The sequence below is a fragment of the Fomitiporia mediterranea genome (assembly GCF_000271605.1).
Source record: "Fomitiporia mediterranea MF3/22 unplaced genomic scaffold FOMMEscaffold_1, whole genome shotgun sequence".
In the NCBI taxonomy this organism is placed as follows: Eukaryota; Fungi; Basidiomycota; class Agaricomycetes; order Hymenochaetales; family Hymenochaetaceae; genus Fomitiporia; species Fomitiporia mediterranea.
Genome location: NW_006760386.1, coordinates 822,337 through 841,004, shown reverse-complemented (window position 1 = coordinate 841,004; position 18,668 = coordinate 822,337). Strand labels below are relative to the sequence as shown.

The window sequence follows — 18,668 nt, the reverse complement described above, 5'->3', positions numbered from 1 at the left end:
CAGATTACGCACGAGGTCAAGTGTCCATTCATTCCGTATCTAAGTAAGTAAGTAAGCGGGTGAGGTTGGAGAAGTTTGGAAAGTTTGGAGGGGGAGGGGATATACATAAATATGATATAGATACGTGAGCATTTGAGTATTAAGAAGTAACAAAGCGAAGACAAGAATAAATTTGAAGGCAGGAGGGAGAAATAGAGGTATTAGTCTACAGGGGTTATTTTACGTTGCACGACAGTTTTAGACGAAGAAAAAAAGCAACGGAAAGAAGGCTGGTTGGTTGGTTGGTAGACGGGATGAATGCATTGGATCGGCGGATCGGTATGAAATGGTATTGGCTAATACTCCAAGGCACGAGACTGCAAAGGAAAAGGTCCAAACATACCCGACCTCCACCACCAGCGGACACCCCGACTCGGTTCCGTATGGCGACCTCCGAACCCCGATACACGGGAGTTTATTCTATTCACCAATTTTGTATTAGTATTAGTTCCTCTCCGCCACCTCCATGCTCCCCGGATTGGATATCCCGACTCGGATTCAAATATTGAGAGATAATTTCACGGGTAAAACGGTAAGATTCGTCATCAGGGGTCGTAAGCAATGTCGTTGGGCCAAGTAAGTGTAAAGAGGTTTTTGGTCGGCTGAGTTGGTTTGAGTTGATTGGTCGAGTTGGTTGTTGAGTTGGTTGATTGGTTGAGTGCAGACGCCAGCGTCGACAAATACCAAATCCAGAATGGCCATGACCATGAGTGTTAAAATGTTTGAATCTCTATACCTCCTTCCTTCGTCCTCGGGCGCGCATCCATCCATCCATCCTTTCACGCCTCCAATCCACACGTCAGGTCCTCCTTCTCCTATTCATCGATCGGCCTCCAAAAAATTACGAAATTCAACAAATTCGACAAAGAAATTACCGATTATCGATAGCCCGAACCAGAACTAGACCTCGATCCCGTCTGAGAGCCACCAGAACTCCTCCTCGTACCCGACCCGGAGGCAGCGCTGACAGCGCGCCAATAGTACGCCTGTTTGTTACGCAGTCCGACGAGGAGGTTTGCGATGATGGTGCGGACTTGCGGCATGAGGTAGTTGAGGTTCTGTGGTGTTGGGTCTTCGGAGAGGCATTCTTCGAGTAGAGTGCGGAGGTCGTTGAGGAATGTCGATACGTCCCTATAAATAGAATTAAGAAATAAGAGAGAGTGGCATAAGTTTGTGTTTTGTTTTCGGTGCGACGAGAATTAAAAAGGGAACGGTGTAACGATGATAGGAAAAGACAAGGACGGCAATGGATTCATGAATCGACGTTGGTGGGGGCAAAGTATGTAAACGTACCCCATATCGATATGATATACAGAGAAGCTATACAAGGCATGGCCGTTTAACAAACATGGTACCTTCCCCGAAAATAAAAAAGGAAAATAGACATACGCAGCAAGCATCTCATTGTAGCAATTCCCCACCGTAACGAAAACGTCGCTGACTTCAGTTTCAGTAATCTCGAGTGAACCCCACCTGTGGAGGGATTCTTCGAGTCGACGCGTCGCGTCGAGGAGATTAGAGACAGCGGAGGGTACGTCGGGTGCAACCATTTGCGGTTGGCGTATATGTGGCGAATGCTAGGAGTAGACAGAAAGAGAACAAGAGAGCGCGAGAGCGGAGGAGAGAGAAGAAATGAAGAGGTGTGAGCACGAGGTAGAGAGGAAAGAAAAAATAGGCGCGTGTTAGTCGCGAAATATATAATTTAATGGATTTGACTGCTCACCGTTTGGCTCCGTGACGCGTATCCTGAGTGTCCGTCCATGTACTTGTACGGCGTCTGCTGTCTATTATATGCCATTCACGGTGCTATGACGCGTGTCTGCGGTGAGGCGTCAATATTGCTTTTGAATTGTTGCTTGAGGGCTTTAGGATTGAAGTGGGAGCTCAGTGCACGAGGATCTCGGATTTATATACTTTATGCAGCGAGTCGTGAAACGCGGGATTACAGATGCTTATGGAAATGGTAAAATACAGGGCGAGACAAGTTCTGAGAGGGCGTGCTGTCCGAGAGCGTGTATACGGCCATTCCTGTGCATATTCCTTGACGAGAGCAGACGGTGCGCTGCAGGATTCACAGCCGCTCTCAAGTGAGATGGATATGGCCACAGCACAGCAATCGCCCTCGGCTACCCCTCACACGTGCTGATGCTACTCAACCCTGCACGACACACCGATCACTTTTACATTGATCTTATGTATCCCTATGGCTAGCTTATCTACACTCTGCGTGCCCGTGGATCCCTGCTTTCGTTCTCTGACACGAATCGCTCAATCTCCCGTTGAAACGTCTCCTGCAAAATTCAGAGTTAGAGTTGGTTTCATCAGCTCCCTCATCCAGATCAATAGAAAGGAGAAAATGAAGAAGAGAAGAGCGGAAAAGCATGATTGGTGATGAACTGTCCCACTGACGTTGTTCTTGTAGAGCTGTATCAGTGGCTCGGTTTGTCGCCATGCCCAGCGAGATTCCGTTCGCATCTCCTCCCGTTTCGGGTCCTCCGCCATCAGGAACTTCGCAACCCGCAGTTGCGCCCCCTTGCTGTCCATCCTTTGGTAATCTTCTATCGTCTGCGGGAACTGAGCTGCCAGCCGTATTCGCGTCAACTCCGCCTGCTTCTCCAGGTCGCGTCGCCGCCGGTACAGCGGGAGAAGCTCACGCAAGTGATCGTAATGCATGCGCGACACTATGTCAAGGTGCTCCGATGCAACGATCTGGCTATCCTGTTTGAAGAAATTCTGTTGATCCGTCGTGTTTCCGTGTCGGTCGTAATGCATAATCGCCGTCGTCGAGTTTCACCAGCACACGACCCATCAATAAGGTTTGATGAGCACAACAAGGACGAACAACGGTGAGACACGTCTAAGCATTACTAACCTCGAGTCTTGCGTAATGTTGTGCCCACTCGTCTGAGCTTTTGGAGAAATCTTCAAAGTCAAAGTATTTGATGTCATCAGTCTGGAGATACCGATCCATAGAGTCGTCATAGAGCTCCTGGGCATAGTAGCGAGACAGTTTGGCCATGTTGTCTTGATTTTCCCTCTTCAATCTTTTGATACGTTCTTTCGTGCTTTCAACGGTTTCAGGCGTTTGTATATCTTTTTTCATGTCTTCAAAGCTAATGTGGAGATTGATATATTTGTTTGAGCGCTCAGATTGAGGTGGTGGCCAAAGGAACAGTACGTATTGATGCAAGATGGAAGATACCTACGAGGGGAAGAATGAACCCATTTCTCTGATGACGAAGCGGGCGGCGTCCTGGGCGTCAACAGCCTCTGATTCCTTGAGGGACTCTGTCGGTAATCGCTTGTTGAAGTCATCAAAGCCGTTCTGCCCCGCATAGCGTTCTTTTGGTGCCCTGAAGGACATAGGAGATAGCTATGCCAAAACTGAGAAAAGTACAAAGGATTCCGATGACAGATGATGATGGACTGGAGTCAGGAAGATGAGAATGAAGAAAGATTGAAGATTGAACAAACAGCAGAAAGTGTTAGTGTAGCAGGTAAAGTTTACCGGCACGTGACCTTCCACCCGGACTCTGCGAGGCGCGACGCTATGCAGTCTGCTACTTCTGACGGTGCGCGTCGACGAGCAGCACACCGTCGTTGTTGTCCGCAACATTCCCCACAGGCTTTAACTCCTGTATGACATTGCCTTGAGTATATTCATTCCGCCGAGCAAGCAAGCCCGGGGACGCCATGTCGGCCTCAACGAACAACGCCGTGCCGACCTTAAGACCTGCATCTCCGGGGCATCCCACTGCCCGTCTCACCCGAACTCCATCCCACGAAGCACTCAATGCTCACCCGCTTTTGTCTCCTGGAACCTTAGCCTCTCTCAGTACTTCTTCTGCCAATGGTACTTCCTCCAGTAACACTAGTGTCCATTCTTCCGCGGAATCAGCAACCAGTCCGTCGCATCATCCTGCGCAGCCTCCACCCTCCGCGCCGAAATATTTGCCGTACACGCCTCGTCAGGCACGCGTCGTCACAGGGTCCGCAACAACTGGTACGGCCAGCTCTCCCGTATCCGTATCCCCGCAGCAGCACCAGCACGCGGGTGGAGCCACTGCACCCAGCGCAACAAGTCGCTTACAGCTGCAAAATCTAAAGGCCGTAGCGCAACATCATGGTCTCGACGCGGGCTGCCTCGGCTGGGCTATGCTTGAGGAGCTCGTGGCGGGTTCGGATCATGCGCCTGTGTGGACGGAGGTATGGGCCGTGATTGCAACAGGCAAGGTGAGTTGTGAGGCGGTTCATTCAGATCGGTCAAATACACATATGTGTCAAGAGAAATGTGATTAATGCGTGCTGCCGTTATCTGCACAGGCTGCTTTGTTGCTCCCTACGGAGCTAGCGGGCTCTCGTGAGGTCATAACGCCTGAACTCGTGAAAGACCACATCATCTTCTGCGAAGGTTCCGCACGAGATGATTCGCCATTCGTTACCTTGTCTGGAATGAGAGGGATAATCAAGTGAGTACTTGCCTCTCGTCAAGTGTAGATCATGCCCTTCTATGGTATGACGTAGCGAAACAAATTAAGATATTTGTTTCGTTTTGTCTGATTGATTTCATTTGTCTCCGTCCTGCAAGTGGCATGTACTGATGTATCGGGTTTTACAGTGGAGATGATCTAACAATCCAGTCAACTGTGCCAACTTCGTCGAAACTGTTCAAGGCGCTGTCTGATCCTTCTACGCGATCTACCGCTCTCGCTACACTTCCTCCTCTACCTACTCTTTCGAATTCGGCTCTCAATTATCCCAGGTTCTCGTGTCCCAGGTTCATACCCTCTCTACCTCTCCCTCCTCGCAGCGCTATCCCCCCAAAGCCCCCACTACCACCCCGTCCTGGCACCAAACCGCCTGCCTCTAGCGTTTCACGTCTTGCCAACCCTTTCGCATCCTTCTTTGCAAAGTCCCCAGCTCCTACAAGTCCTGCGCCAACAACTCAACCACTTCCTGATGTAGCTCCAGTAGACCATGTTTCCGAAGTGTCTGCGTTTACGATAGACCATCCCATCATCCGGCGGAACGTATCTAAATCTCTTGCAAAGTACATCAAGGTGGAGATTAAAGAAGCACTCACGGGACTTCCTACATGGGTCATCGATCGCACTCAGAACTTCTCTTCAAGCTACTTGCCTTTCCCCAAACCTGCACCTAAACCGAAGGATGGCAACGGTGGAAGTCAATTTGCTTCGGATCAGAGTTCTTTTCGGGAGGTGTCTGCTTTTGATGACCCAGCTGAGGAAGTATCAGAGCGATTCCAAGAGTTCTATGCGAGCTTGGAGGAGGAACTACGAGTCGACGGTTCGCCTTCAACACTAAGACGAAAAGATGATAAACTTACAGAGGAGGAGAAGGAGAGAGAAAGGCACGAACTCGACCTGAAGGTACAGAATATCTTGGAGAAGGTTGAGAACACACTCACTTCCGTCTTTTACGATCGGTAAGCTACCTCAGTTTTGAGGACTGAGTAAACTTACTAACCATAAAGTAGATTATACCGACCGTCGAGTTCCGATGACGCTTCTCACGATGAAGCTTTGTCGAGTCGTATTAATGCGCTCAATAAGCTGGATCTGAGCCTGGATCATCTAGGCGTTGACGCTGGTCCTTCTAAAGATGACGTGTACCGCATCGTTGAAGCGTGTGGACAAAGTAGGTGCCAAACAAAATTTTGACGTGCATCCTGCTAACTGAGGATTATTTAGCTATTTCCCAGCTGGAGGTGGCATGCTGTCCGGCCGACAAAGCAGCTATACTCGTTGCTTCTCATCGGATCATTGTTGGTACGTTCGAATGTCTAGTACTCAAGATATATGGTCAGTTCTTAAAGTAACTAATCTTAATAGATGGATTGTCGCGTCTGCCACCCCTACATTTGAAGTCCGAAGACAATGCAGATGACGACAAGACTCCACAAGCACCAAACTTCAAACAAGAAACTCAGCCAAGTACGAAGACGAAGAGGGATCAAAGCAGAAGCCCTACCAGGTTGACCGTATCTCCAGATCCGCTATCCGACCCACCTGTAGATAAATCGCTTGAGGAAAGTATCACGACGGAAACGATCAAGGGCCCTCTACTAGAAGACAGCGCCTCAGCAAAATCCGTTCCATCTTTCACCTTGTCTCCAGCTGAGGAAGCATCTACACCCCTTCTCTCCGTCTCTCCACCGAAGACTCCCACACCAGTATCGGGAGACATTTTACTCCCGCTCATCATCTTCTCCGTCGTAAAAGCGAACCCACCAAAACTCGTCTCGCATCTCCTGTTTACTCAACGTTACCGAAACCAGTCTATTGGAGGGGAAGAGAGCTATTGTTTGATTAATCTCATGGCCGTGGTTGAGTTTTTGGAGAACGTTGATTTGGGTGCGTTAGGTTTGAAGGAGAGCGAGAAGAATATCGTTAGGTTAGTAAATCTCAATCTTCAAACGACCTCTTTTCTGACACTGCTGACAATGAATAACTCTTTGTAGCGCTGCGGACCTCACACCAATTCCTCTATCACTAGCATCGGACAAGTCACCAGTCTCAACGCCAGGCGGCGGTCTCCGCGGGCGCGTCGAGCAACAAGTAGACGCCATCGCCGGGTCAGCGAATAAGGTTCTCTCGGGCGTCGTCGACTCCGGGTTCGGCGTCCTACTCTCTTTACTCCCTACCGCGCCAACCGACCAGACGAACGCTTCAACCGGAGACAATGCAAATGAGGGTGCACCGTGGAATAATTTGAGACCAGGCTTTGGGCTGTTAAGGAGGGAGAGTGGGTTCTCGATTGCGAGTCTTGCTGCGTCATTGCCTGGTGCGGGGAGTAGGGAGAGAGCGAGGTCGATTGCGAGTTCGTACCAGGCTGCGGATGAGGAGGGGCAGGAGATGGTGGAGAGTCGGCCTGGATCTGTCAGGAACATGTTGCTTGAGGATGGGGGTGTGGAAGAAGAAGACGAAGAAGAGGAGGAGGAGGAGGGGGAGAGCGAAGAGGATGGGGAGAGCGGTGAAGATGAGGAAGGCGACGAGGAAGATGAGGAAGAACAGGCGGAGATGGAGACGAGGCATGATACGAGGAGTATACGGAGCTTTGAAAGTATGATGAGCAGTCGGAGTCGAGAGCGCGAGAAACATCAGAAGAAAAGGATAGGAAAGGGAGGAAAGGATGCGAATGCAAATGCAAATACGAAGAAAGGGAGGATGAGTATTGCAGATCGGTTGGCTTCGATGTCCCGAATCACTTCGAAGAGCGCAACAATTCATTCGTTTGAGCCACCAACTGGACATCACCACGTACGTCCACACTCTTTTCTCTGCAAACTCTCAATCCCTTTCCTTATTGATTTTGTAACTCTTATACAGGGATCCCCTCCACCGCGCTCATCCTCCCTCCTCGCAACTACAACAACAGGCAGAGACACGAAAGAACCAATAATAACGACACGCTTCGATACACCTCTCTCCTCACGCACTTCCTCCCCCGTTCCTATTCCCAGTACCACCAGCACCAGTCTGCACCGCCGCTCCTTTACCCCGCTCCCTCCACCCAGTCGTCGTTTCCTCGAGTGTAGCGCGGATGATTTGAGGATGTCGGAGATACCTGAGTTGTTGAATGAGTATCGGAGACTTGTTGAGGGTGTGAGAAGTTTGAGTGGGTTTGATGAGCCGAATGCTTGACTTTTCCAATTAGAGGGTTAGATAAATAGGTTGAGTGGTGTGGTATGGTACGATGAGGTATAATATGGTGTATGTGTTTGCTTCTTTAACTTCCTTCGCTCGCTCCCATCCCCTTCTTTTCCTTTTTATTTCAAATTTTCACGTTTTCTCGCTTGTTGGATTTTTGATCCTGGAAGTACCTGTACTGCTTTCTATAAGCTTTCTAGTCTAGTCTATTCGCTCTTTTTTTACCATACTTGAAGCTACATACAACTCATGTTCATGGGTAATCATAGATTGTGCGTTTTGCCTTTGCTTTCGCTGTCATAATCCAGCTCAATGAATTGGTACTTCATATTCCGTTTATTAACAAGACACAAAGATGGGGGTATATACAGTTACATGCATATAAAGTCCGTTTAGTTGCCTATATAGTCCCTCCAGTCCGTACGTCTGTGTCCAGTATTATAGACAAGATGGATAAGAAATCGTTGGTTGGGTATCTCTGGGTATACATATTGTCTCTTGTAGTTCAACGTGTCCATGCAAAAGAAGACTCTTGAAGTGTCGTATGGAACGTCCTAAAGTGCCAGAAGTAGTGTAGCGAGTAGTGAGGCAAACAGCAGCAACAACGTCGTTCTTTGTATGAGTGAACGAGGAAGTACAGAACCGACTATCGTCGGGCCTGAGCCAGAGCTTGAACCTCCTGAGGTCTCGCCGATGTATTGTTTCCCCAGCGCTGTGATCTTCCCGTTTGAGTCCATCATTGCGTTGTCCTATCATCGTACAATCCAATTAAACGAGTAGAAAGGTACATTTATATATCAGATTTTTTTACTGAGCAGGTTAGTAAGGAAGAGTACGCACAGGGTCAACACCGTTCAGGTTCTCCATAACGCCATACCAAGCATACCTCTCCACCCACTCCGTCGCGTCCATGAAGCTTTGCGTTTGGTTTAGAAATGAGAAGACGTCTGAAGATGAAGGTTGTGGTCCGTTATTGAAATTCTACAGTATGAACGAAGTTAGTAAAGAGAGAGAGTGGAAGGTGGAGGCGGAAAACGGGACACGGACCTGATCAGCCCATTCCGTAACCCAGATAGGGAGATTGAACGTGTTGTGGAAGTCTTCGAGGTAAAGCTGGAACTGCGTTGCATTAATGTCGTACCAGTCTACAAATTGGCTTTCAAGTCAACTACTCATCAATTCTAAACAATGTAAGAATGTAACGCACGAAGGGCAATGAAATCTGGATTGCAACCTCCTGCACACGCACTCAGCCAACCTTGTATCCAGGTCTTCCCACTCGGTGCACTCGATGGGGCAGGTGTACCCAGACGTAGACCTTGTGCCTTTAGAGGTTCGATGTATGTCTTCCATAGTTGTGCGCCTTCTTCGACCGTGAGGTTTGACTGCGCAGGCTGTTGTGGCCTTATCATCATTTCGCCAAGAAGTAATGACGCAAAAAGAAGATGAGGATGAGGTTAGCTATGACTGTGCACAGGAATAACTATAACGTGAAATGACGCACTCGTTAAATGCGAGGACGGCAGTAACCTGTTTGCTAGTAATTGTCTTGTTGATTGTAGACGTGAACGCATCGATTTGGTCTGTCCCCCAAAGCATCGGCACGAATTCCAAATCTGCGCCCGTAGGGTTTGGTGACCATGTATAGTACCTTAGTAAAATCAAGGCATTCAGTATTACAGTAAGTTGCATCAATAGACACGCAAATCCGGAGAGAAATGCACGTACCACGAAACCTTGCCAGTGCTCGTATATTGCGTAATATCATCAGCGTTTCCGTTAGGCCATGCCAACCCAGCCTTAGACGAAGAAGTAACACCTCTTTGCTGAGGCCCAGTACGCGGAAGTGACTTGACTTGACCGATGGCAAAACAGACGAGTAACGAGATAAATTGACGCAGCATAGCTCAGGACAAACGATCTTCAGCTCATTTAGAGATAAGCAGTCGGCAAATGCAGGTTGTGTTGACGGTTGGTACAGGAAATATGCTTGCACTTAAATAGATCTGATATACATATGTTCCATACCTGCAGTGGTGCATGCATTAATTTTCCTGTGCGGCGACTCCACCTAATCAATAACGTGAAAATAGTTGATGACGTAGTCCAAACACCTTTTGCCTTGGCAGTGACGATGTATCATTAGAATAACGCATTTTGGGACAAATTTTCTGGGAAGAAAGCATTTCTGTGCATATGTGAGAGAACTTGGAGCTTGAACGTGGAAGTTCAAGTTGAGTTGAGGTTACTTGTTATGTGCGAATCTCTTGCCATTTCCATTCTTACCGTTTATAGCAAAAACTTCGGCACGTGAAATACAAATACGACCATCTGCTTACCCAAGGATGTAAGCAACCAATGCAAATGAACTGGTTCCTTCACGTCAGACACTTTTTAAATTAAAAAAAATATCAGTCTCAGCCAGCTTTCCTGCCAGTGTGGACCACAAGTCATGTAAATTTTTACTTCTTAAGCAACTCCCAAATGGAAACTCATACTTTCCACAAAGTCCTGCTGCAATGTTCCCACAAATGAGTTCACTCGACAAACCCGAACATTGGCATTTAATGGACCATGTACAAAGGGATTTGTTCGCCTTATCCGAGCGTGTTTTTTATTCGCCGTTGTCCGAGTTTGATGCAACCTATACAGCTTTTACTCACGAATAATCAAAGCCTTTGCTTTTTCTTTGCGTTGTTCAAACTTATTAAGTCAATGGCATTTTGTCTATTAATCAAGCATCAGGGAGGGATTTAGTTATATATAAGCATGTCCTTATCTATTAATCGTATATAGTGCAAGTGTAGTCAACTAATGAATGAATGGCTGTACGGATATCGTTGGGTATAGATCGATATATCCTTGTATTGGAACCATCATGATCGATGAGAAGAGGTTATCAGGAGACATAGATATCCAAATGCATCAGACAAGCGAACAACCTTGTTGTTCCCGCTGTCTACGAATATAATACGCCTATTATTTGGTGTGACTTGTCTGGGTCGTCTGAGCCGTCTCCGTGCTTCCAGGCGATCCACCAATGTACTGCTTCCCGAGGGCTGTGATCTTGCCATTTTTGTCCATCATAGCATTGCTCTGTCATCCCGGAATCAATAAAAGCAGAGAAATTTAAATCATCGTGCGTCAAATGAGGAAAGTGGGAAGGGAGACACGTACGGCAGGCACATCACGCAGATTCTTCGTAGTACCAAAATATGCATACCTCTCTATCCAACTCGTCTTATCCATGTAAGATGTTGTTTGGGTGAGGAAGTCGGCGACCTCGGATACTGAAGGTTGTGTGTCGTTTTTGAAGTTCTATATAGACAAACGAGGATAATGACGATTTTTGTTGGAAGGAAAGGGAAGAACATGAGTATGGATTTTATGCTCCATATAGGTGAAAAGGAGAAACGGAAGGAGGCTAACTGACCTTGTCGGCCCATTCTGTAACCCAGACGGGGAGGTTGCCGAAGGAGGAATGAAAGTCTTCAAGGTAGTGCTGGAATTCCGTTGCGTTATTTCCGTACCAATCTACACCGATCGAATTCGCGGTTTTCAGTTTGGCTGTTTGTCGTTTTTAGTTGAAACTAAAGATAACTCACGAACAGCAAGGAAGTCTGGATGGCACTGATTATTACATAACTTCCACCAATTCTGAAACCATTGCTTCCCACTCGGGTTACTTGAAACCGCAGGTGTGCCGATACGTACTCCCTGGGACTTCAGAGGTAAGATGTGTTCATTCCAATATGTTAGAGCTTCACTTTCTGGCATGTGTGCCTGGCTAGATTGGTCTGGCCTAAATATCGAGGTCATTGCGAAAAAAAGATTGCGGAAGGTCAGTTATGAAGATGCACTAGTAGGAGGAGTATTGTAACGAGACTTACTCGTTAAACGCAAGGACGGCTTTGACCTGCTTACTAGAAATCGTCGCATTGATCGACTTCTGGAAGTCACTGAGTTGGTCCTTCGCCCGAAACATGGGGACGAATTCCACATTCGCCTTCACATACCAGGGCGACCACGTGTAATACCTTTGTATATCAAGACGTTCAATATCATATCATATAGTTATGCATCAAATTGATTAAAATACACGCACCATCCGATCTTGGGACCCGTATACTGTGAAGCGTCGGTATTGTTCCACTCATCCCATCCCAGCCCAGCCTTCTTAGAAGTACCATCCCTTCTCTGAGGTCCATTGCTCATAGACGCGTTGACTTGCGCGATGATAGAACAGAGGAATAGTACGATAACTTGAAGCAGCATGTTTCCGATGACGAAGAATACTCTTCAGTTCATTTACAAGCAATATCAGCAAGAAGGGCCGTCAACAGGTTACAAATCGCACGAGAGAAGTCCATTCTCTTAAGTATGCGTTGAGGTATGCGTTCAAGAGCGTCATCGTCTTGGGCGGGCACAACATTGCTGTCATGCCTCGTAACAATGTGAGTAGAGGTATCAATAATGGTATAACATTCGCACGGCTCTGTGTCATTTTTACCTTCGGCAGGCTTGACTGCAATGTGTACCTGAAACCGCGATTTATAATAGAAATTGCAAAACAGTTCGTTCTGCCTGAATTCGGAAGCACGATTGTGCAAATTACATTCTGCACAAAATAGCCGGTTGCATCTCAGACATTCATGCACTAAATGCGTTCCAAGTACAGTCGAGACATAAATTTGTTTTGATTTTGCTGCAGCACATGTTTGTACATCAACTGCACTCGATAAACAGTACCAGTATGGAACTGCTGAAAAGCCAGGGCACACTCTGGCTCTTGGCAGTAACAGTTTACCAACCATAGTATCATAATGGCGATCTTTTTACCATATCCGTTCTTTCACTATTTACGGAAAAAATCTCGGCACGTGCAATAAATGACAACCACAATCTTGTTCAACAATTTTTATACATGAATCCAAATGATATTTGGCCATGTGAATCTCAACATGGTGTGCAGGTTTCACAGGCATTACTAGTACTCAATACATAGACAGACGTTACTGTACAGCTTTCCAAGATCTACAAATGAAATCTTACTGTTTATTGTATGAGTGACCTTGCTGTGTGTTTCAAGTAGGTAGAAGGATACGAAGAACATGTAAATCACACGAGCAGTCAGCACAAATACATTCACCTGACACAATAAAGTAAACTAAAGAAGAGAAACAGGCACTAGAACTTGAGCGTGAATTTGATGAAAACCAAGCAACTGCAATTTGGTTGTGAGGGTTAGCATAGTTCGTGTCTCAAAATTATGCCTTGACTTGAATTGTCCCCTGAGTTTGACAACCAGGAATAGTTAGTCACAGAATTAATCCTGTGGTACTAACACCATTACTCGCTTTAGACATCAGGTTTAGTAGGGTGTAGGACGTATTTTCTTCGCAACATCTGTGGCTCACAGTTTACTTCGATTAATGACGGCTTAACCCGTCAATCAGCGGGAAGTTGCGAGGAAAGGGGAGAAAGGGAAGGAAAACGGCGAAACTAACAGTTAAATAAAGGGACATACCCATTGTTAACGTACTTCCGTTAATTATGAACGTCGCTTGGTATCCATCAGAAAAAGCGAGCAGGTGATTCAAATTTGAATCAATTTCTCCTTTCCGGTTTATTAGTATACAGAATTTGTATTCAGCTGCCTGAAGGACTGTGACAGCTGAGTTAACAATATTTTTCAAGGTGCATAGGTACCATGCGAACAAAGGAAAGGAAAGAAATTTGGTCGAACCAGACTGACAAAGGAAGACCTGGGCGAATCTAGCCCTGTCGATGTGAGACCACAGATTGTTGACACCAACATCTTCGCTGGATCTGGTCGATGCCGATAAATTAAAAGCCGGGACTCGAGTCGGTCCGAGACCTTCAACGAGACAAACGTGGCTTTCGCGGTCCGTTTATCTTACGCGCCTTACTACATTTAAGCAAGTGGGAGGTCGGCAGAAAGTCCGAGAGATAACTGTTAGTCCAGGATGATGACGAAGCGATATGCATCCGTGACGTCGAGAATCGAGTAGACTGCATTTCAAGCCAAGAGTTGGCTGAAAAATAAGACGCTGACGGTACGTATAGGAAGCGAAAACGATTTGCGATACGGATACCCGTGTCTGATCAACGTGGTGGATCGTCTGCAAGTCCATATGGCGCAGACTGCTGTATCAAGATCTTCGACTCGAACAGCGCTAAGATGTAGAGCATTGAGGCGCAGGGTTGAAAAATAAAATCATGTATCCTTGGCTCAGTTCGAAGGTTTTTCGGCTAACAGCAACTGTAGCCATGAGTTGCGAGGTCAATAAGCCACTCCGCGCTATGGTCTGATATGGTTTACATTTTTTGTGATCAATCACGGTGTCGCCTATAGCGACTCCGAACCATTCAACGGCGATCGGAGTATTGGAGACACCACAAAGGCAGTGACCGAGAACTTTGCGCTATGTGCTCGCATTTTCTTGTTCACGAAAGGAGTAAAAGCAAAATGTGATGGTAGTGATTTGCGAGGCCTGAGCGACGCGGGCGGGTCAGGGCGCCGACGAATGGTACGACAGTGCTCTCGACTGAGCTGGATGGGGCGGGACAGCGTTGATCGAAGCGCACCGGTTTCATCACAATCAGTTCATCAAGAAGGCACGGGCGGAGGAGGCTAACTCGGCGGGCACTGGACCGGATGGAGGCGGCGGTATGGCATGATGGTCTAGTGTGCAGGGTAAGAACCGGCTGAGAATTCTTCGTGCTATTTCTTAGACCGTAATTGAGGGGCATCGAACAAAAGGCGCTGTGAGGTGACAGGAAGGCTGTTGGATAATTTTGTGAACGCGAATGAACGACTTCCAGCTCACGAGCTGCCTCACGGTCTGCATCGTGGGCTGGCTTCTGAACCTTCTGGCGTTTTTTCTCGCGTTGTCATACAAAGGTGAAACAAGTGCGACCCGATGGACATGGGAGGGAATCGCCGGACATTATACCGGTCGGATGCGCGCACGACAATTGAGCGATACCCCAAATGAGGCTAGCAAATGTGTAAAAAAATAACCGTGATGTGACAGACGCTGATCGACCCTTGCCGAGTTGTGCAGTGCTCATATATGACCTCCGCGGGCGCGTCTGGTCTGTACATTCCTCCCGACTGCTGCCCGCGTCTGCTCCTCCTTCCTCCTCGTCCTTTTTCCGCCTGCGATATGGCATTCTCAAACTATTCAAACTTGTTTAGATGCGGTTTACTGTCTGAGGGCTCCTCGCCGTCGTGCACCTCCACCCCTTGGGCAACAGAGTATTATGGTCCACGCCGTGGCAGCCTGCCTCCTATGGATGAACTTCCCGAACTGTCCGACTATCCTGTTGGCTTACAGCCAGCTCCAAGCTCGTCTGGTCACGAAACTTTGGAGTCATTATTATCGACCGACGAACCTATTTACTTCACTTTCAAAAAGAAGCGCAATCATGCAGAGCACCGCTCTTTCCTCTCACTTGATCTCGCAGAGTCCCAGTCATTGCGGTCCGTTAGTCTGAAGGGAAAAGAAAGCGTACTCTTTCCTTCAAACGACCGTAGGCGGCAGGCGAGCTCATCTGCGTTCTCACCAACCTTTAACCATTCGTAAGTTTCCAGTAATCATCCCCGTCTGGCGCGTCCTAATTGTATTGATTAGGTTTATTCCTATGTTCTCTCCACCTGCTCCTGCCTCGCCTCCAGGTAGCCCAATATCAGCGAACAGCCTCCCAGACCCACATCGGTCACTATTACCGGAACCGTCTTCTAGCACACAGCGGCTACCTACGACCATTCATGCCCCGTCTCCACGCTACGCAAGCTTTGCATTCCCCAGTTCTCCAACTACTCTTCGGAGGGAGTTGTCGCCTATGCGCTTTGCCGATCCGTCTCCGCCGCTCCTTCATTCCGGCCCTGTAGAGATCGACGCAACTTCGGACAAATCGATCATGTCCGCCGACGTGCTTAGCCGATCGTCAACTGTCTCGACGAGATACAGGAGAGCCCAGCGTTCGGATGCTCTGAAACGACTAGAGGGTCGAGGTGCAGATGGTGCGGTTGGGAGGTTGAAGCCTCGGCTTTCGCAGAACTTTATGAGCCTTTCAGATGATGAGGATGAAGAGGCGGAGACTCTGTCTGGAGGAAGGAGCATGAATGTTATTGTCGAAGATTTATCGGAGAGCAACGAAGATCAGTCGCCTCTTTCGAGCGGAAGCCAGGCCTCAGACAATCGTGGCCTTTCTGTGTCTATCAACGGACAGCCATGGTATCACTTGACACCTCGTCAGAATGCATGGGGCGTGCTTTTCGGGGGAGAAGTGGATGGAGATATCGACACAGAGGTCGACAAAATCTTTGGATTGGACTTGCTACCCAATCCTTCCTTACTCCAGCCAGATTCACCTCAGTCAGATGACAGTTGCGCCTCGCGCAAGCCGAAGCGATCAAAGCGTTCATACAGCCCTCGAATTTCGAAAGAATCTTTCGAAACGTACTCCTTCCCAAAACGAACCTCGACGCACCCTCCTGCTCACCTCCATCCTCTTGATGCCCCGGCATCTTCTTCCTCAGTATCATCTTCCACAAAACCATCTTCTCGCGATCATCGTCCATCCAAAACAGCTGCAACTTCTCTTGGTGTGTCGAACTTAAACGCACGTGTCCGGCCTCGCACTGTCTCCGACTTCGGGAGCAGTAACCCGCATACACTCGTACAGGAAGCTCGTACACGACGGCCCTCGCAGAAGCGTAAACCCCGGCTCGAAGTGCATATTGATTGGCATCCAACTGAAGAGCCAAGCTTCATTGATATGCGCGACGAAAGCCTAGAGACAGAGAGCCGATCTGATAGTTGGCACAGTTTGTTTGAAGTGACCTGTGCGGCGTAATTTTGTCTTGTTTCATTATTTTTGTCTTTCCGTGATACATTGCTTTGGTGCGTTGCCATCCTTTCTTAGCACTATATTACACTCTTTTGCCTTATGATACACGCATAATTCTTTATTCGCCTATATGGCAATCACGTCTCATGTCCGTCTTGTAATTGGTACCTCTAGTGTTGGAATGGGTCTTCCTAGTTTGCTATTTGCACTCTCCGACATCTTTATTGTGTATTTTCCTTGCCTTCTGTTCATGTAGATTCTGCAGCCCACATTGTACAATACATTCTCGCAATTTATGTATGCTCATTAACTAACGACTGCTTTACCAAATAACTACAAATAAAACGGGTGAAACCATTCACTTCAACCGTAACCGAAGATCCATTCTGTGCCACCCCCGCAAATAAACACCGCCGCTTCCATGCAACCATCCACCCTTCAAACATTCAGGCGTAGGGCTTCCATTTAACACGCTTCAGGGAACATGTATCCTATATTTGCGAAGAGAAGCTTAAGTTAAGAAAGCGCATATATGCAGGTGCGCTTCTATCTGAGTGTTCATATGTGTATTTGGAAGAACGGATTGATTTCACGTGTACTTCCGCGTTTATATAGCGCCTGCTTGGAGATACGTTGACCGGAACGTTAGGAAGAAAAGTAATCAGATTTACGAGAATGCATTCGTGTTTGTGGCTTTGTAGTGTAGGGTCGCATTGTCTCGGCGTTTAGCGCTGATAGTGATTGGCCTACTACGGATGTGGTTCTTTGCGGTTGCGGTTGCGATGGCTCGGTTGATTACTCGTCTCACCTCTCTTCGTCTCTCATTTCATCTTGTTATCAGTCGAGACGGATATAGATATAAAGAATCGGAAAGATGAACGAAGATTCTATATATCTGAAGTAATTATAAATCCGCCTATTGGAGGCTCGGAGTTTGTATACAATATGTATGAATAATACCCATTCTGTGAAGTGATCTACAACTTCAAAACCTAACCATAATACTTGTATGCAACAGTAACTTTAAAACACATTACAATACAGACACGAGAGTTCTCCCGTCCAAACGCGCTTCATCCGGTTTGTAGTCAACAGTGCTGACGAGGACAAGACACGTACAATCAAATCAACAAATTTAGGACAGCTGAGTTCAAAGTCGGGGTGATATTGAAAAAGCTGATGAGTTCAATACGTGCTCGGGGAACAAAATGCAGATGAGTTCCGAGGCTGAGAGAAAAACCGGATCGTTCTCTCTCCCAGACCTGACTTGAAACGTTGCTCAGGGCTATGTGGGCTTCTTTCCATATCATTTGGAGATATCTCTTCGCACAGTAACCCACGCACATATAGAGCTATTCATACGAACATCATGAAAGCTTCGCCTTTCCCCATACAGTGATTCAGTCTAAATGAGGCGAACGCCATCCTTCGCGTCCAGATTACCCATCTATCCCATCCTCCCTCCTGTTGAGTTCTGAACTTTGGATTCGAAGGAGGATATTGATGATCATGACTGATCAATCCGCATTGCGTTCCGAACACGCGCGCGAAGCCATCGAAGCATCGAAACTAAAAGACAGAAGCACAAGGAAAAACAAGGATGTCCACTCAAAGTAAAGTGATGCGTGCTGATTATGTGGACTTAACTCGCGTGAAGACACGAAATCAGAACTCAGAAGTTAAAAGAAGTTAGAAGCTAGAAGCCACACATTCCACATCTATGAACGCCAACTTCGATATGTGGGATGTGTGGGAGATGTGGATGTGTGGACAGACGCCCAGGGGTATGTGAGGAAGAAGTTCGGACATCGAGAAGTTTGTTGCAACGAGGATGGTGAATACCGGTCGACCGGGATACCTGATTTTATCAATTGTTGGCTTTTCTTTTTTCACCTTATTGAAAGATATAGTGGCGTCCCCCTGTTGACGATGGTACTGCTCATGGATGCGGTCGCAGAGGCGAAATCGATGCGATGCAACGCAAAGCAACGATCCGTCCGTTCGCTGACCGCAAGCAATTCCAAGAGATAGCCGTGCTCCGGCGCCGCAGGTCCTTGTAACGATGGGAAAACGGAGTCC

At 47.4% G+C, this 18,668-nt stretch overlaps 7 protein-coding genes across 7 annotated transcripts; 3 read left to right on the top strand and 4 right to left on the bottom strand.

The window, feature by feature from the left end:
- The first annotated feature begins 96 nt into the window (after positions 1-96).
- FOMMEDRAFT_137707 (uncharacterized protein) lies at positions 97-615 on the top strand. The gene has a single exon (XM_007261261.1). It carries the CDS (start codon positions 294-296, stop codon positions 546-548), a length of 255 nt encoding a protein of 84 aa, XP_007261323.1. The 5' UTR covers positions 97-293; the 3' UTR covers positions 549-615.
- Positions 616-645: 30 nt separating this feature from the next.
- On the bottom strand, positions 646-1,664 carry FOMMEDRAFT_137706 (uncharacterized protein). The gene is made up of 3 exons (XM_007261260.1): positions 1,429-1,664; positions 1,333-1,359; positions 646-1,170 (listed from the first exon to the last, which is right to left on the bottom strand). The coding sequence occupies exons 1-3, from the start codon at positions 1,587-1,589 to the stop codon at positions 918-920; spliced, it is 441 nt and encodes a 146-aa protein (XP_007261322.1). The 5' UTR covers positions 1,590-1,664; the 3' UTR covers positions 646-917.
- A 513-nt stretch (positions 1,665-2,177) lies between these two features.
- FOMMEDRAFT_164356 (uncharacterized protein) lies at positions 2,178-3,403 on the bottom strand (the record flags this gene model as incomplete). Its single annotated transcript, XM_007261259.1, has 4 exons — positions 2,178-2,330; positions 2,449-2,772; positions 2,912-3,152; positions 3,246-3,403. The coding sequence occupies 4 exons, from the start codon at positions 3,401-3,403 to the stop codon at positions 2,256-2,258; spliced, it is 798 nt and encodes a 265-aa protein (XP_007261321.1). The 3' UTR covers positions 2,178-2,255.
- A 329-nt stretch (positions 3,404-3,732) lies between these two features.
- FOMMEDRAFT_143805 (uncharacterized protein) lies at positions 3,733-7,998 on the top strand (the record flags this gene model as incomplete). Its single annotated transcript, XM_007261258.1, has 8 exons — positions 3,733-4,272; positions 4,363-4,508; positions 4,658-5,485; positions 5,537-5,697; positions 5,751-5,828; positions 5,892-6,453; positions 6,521-7,319; positions 7,389-7,998. 8 exons carry the CDS (start codon positions 3,733-3,735, stop codon positions 7,701-7,703), a joined length of 3,429 nt encoding a protein of 1,142 aa, XP_007261320.1. The 3' UTR covers positions 7,704-7,998.
- A 162-nt stretch (positions 7,999-8,160) lies between these two features.
- On the bottom strand, positions 8,161-9,613 carry FOMMEDRAFT_100561 (glycoside hydrolase; the record flags this gene model as incomplete). The annotated part of the gene is made up of 6 exons (XM_007261257.1): positions 8,161-8,458; positions 8,550-8,690; positions 8,757-8,854; positions 8,917-9,113; positions 9,214-9,360; positions 9,438-9,613. The coding sequence occupies 6 exons, from the start codon at positions 9,611-9,613 to the stop codon at positions 8,264-8,266; spliced, it is 954 nt and encodes a 317-aa protein (XP_007261319.1). The 3' UTR covers positions 8,161-8,263.
- Positions 9,614-10,688: 1,075 nt separating this feature from the next.
- Positions 10,689-11,984, bottom strand: FOMMEDRAFT_143803 (uncharacterized protein; the record flags this gene model as incomplete). The annotated part of the gene is made up of 6 exons (XM_007261256.1): positions 10,689-10,805; positions 10,887-11,027; positions 11,143-11,243; positions 11,315-11,511; positions 11,600-11,746; positions 11,815-11,984. 6 exons carry the CDS (start codon positions 11,982-11,984, stop codon positions 10,689-10,691), a joined length of 873 nt encoding a protein of 290 aa, XP_007261318.1.
- A 1,712-nt stretch (positions 11,985-13,696) lies between these two features.
- FOMMEDRAFT_164352 (uncharacterized protein) lies at positions 13,697-16,911 on the top strand (the record flags this gene model as incomplete). The annotated part of the gene is made up of 8 exons (XM_007261255.1): positions 13,697-13,737; positions 13,797-13,913; positions 14,086-14,260; positions 14,337-14,400; positions 14,478-14,573; positions 14,635-14,741; positions 14,798-15,315; positions 15,368-16,911. 8 exons carry the CDS (start codon positions 13,697-13,699, stop codon positions 16,593-16,595), a joined length of 2,346 nt encoding a protein of 781 aa, XP_007261317.1. The 3' UTR covers positions 16,596-16,911.
- Between the last annotated feature and the right edge of the window lie 1,757 nt (positions 16,912-18,668).

Coding starts and splice junctions, on each gene's coding strand:
- FOMMEDRAFT_137707 (XM_007261261.1), top strand. CDS start 294: ATGAATGCATTGGATCGGCGGATCGGTATGAAATGGTATTGGCTAATA.
- FOMMEDRAFT_137706 (XM_007261260.1), bottom strand. CDS start 1,589: ATGGTTGCACCCGACGTACCCTCCGCTGTCTCTAATCTCCTCGACGCG. Junction 1,360..1,428: donor TACAATGAGATGCTTGCTGC/GTATGTCTATTT, acceptor TGCCTTGTATAG/CTTCTCTGTATATCATATCG. Junction 1,171..1,332: donor GTATATCATATCGATATGGG/GTACGTTTACAT, acceptor TTCTATTTATAG/GGACGTATCGACATTCCTCA.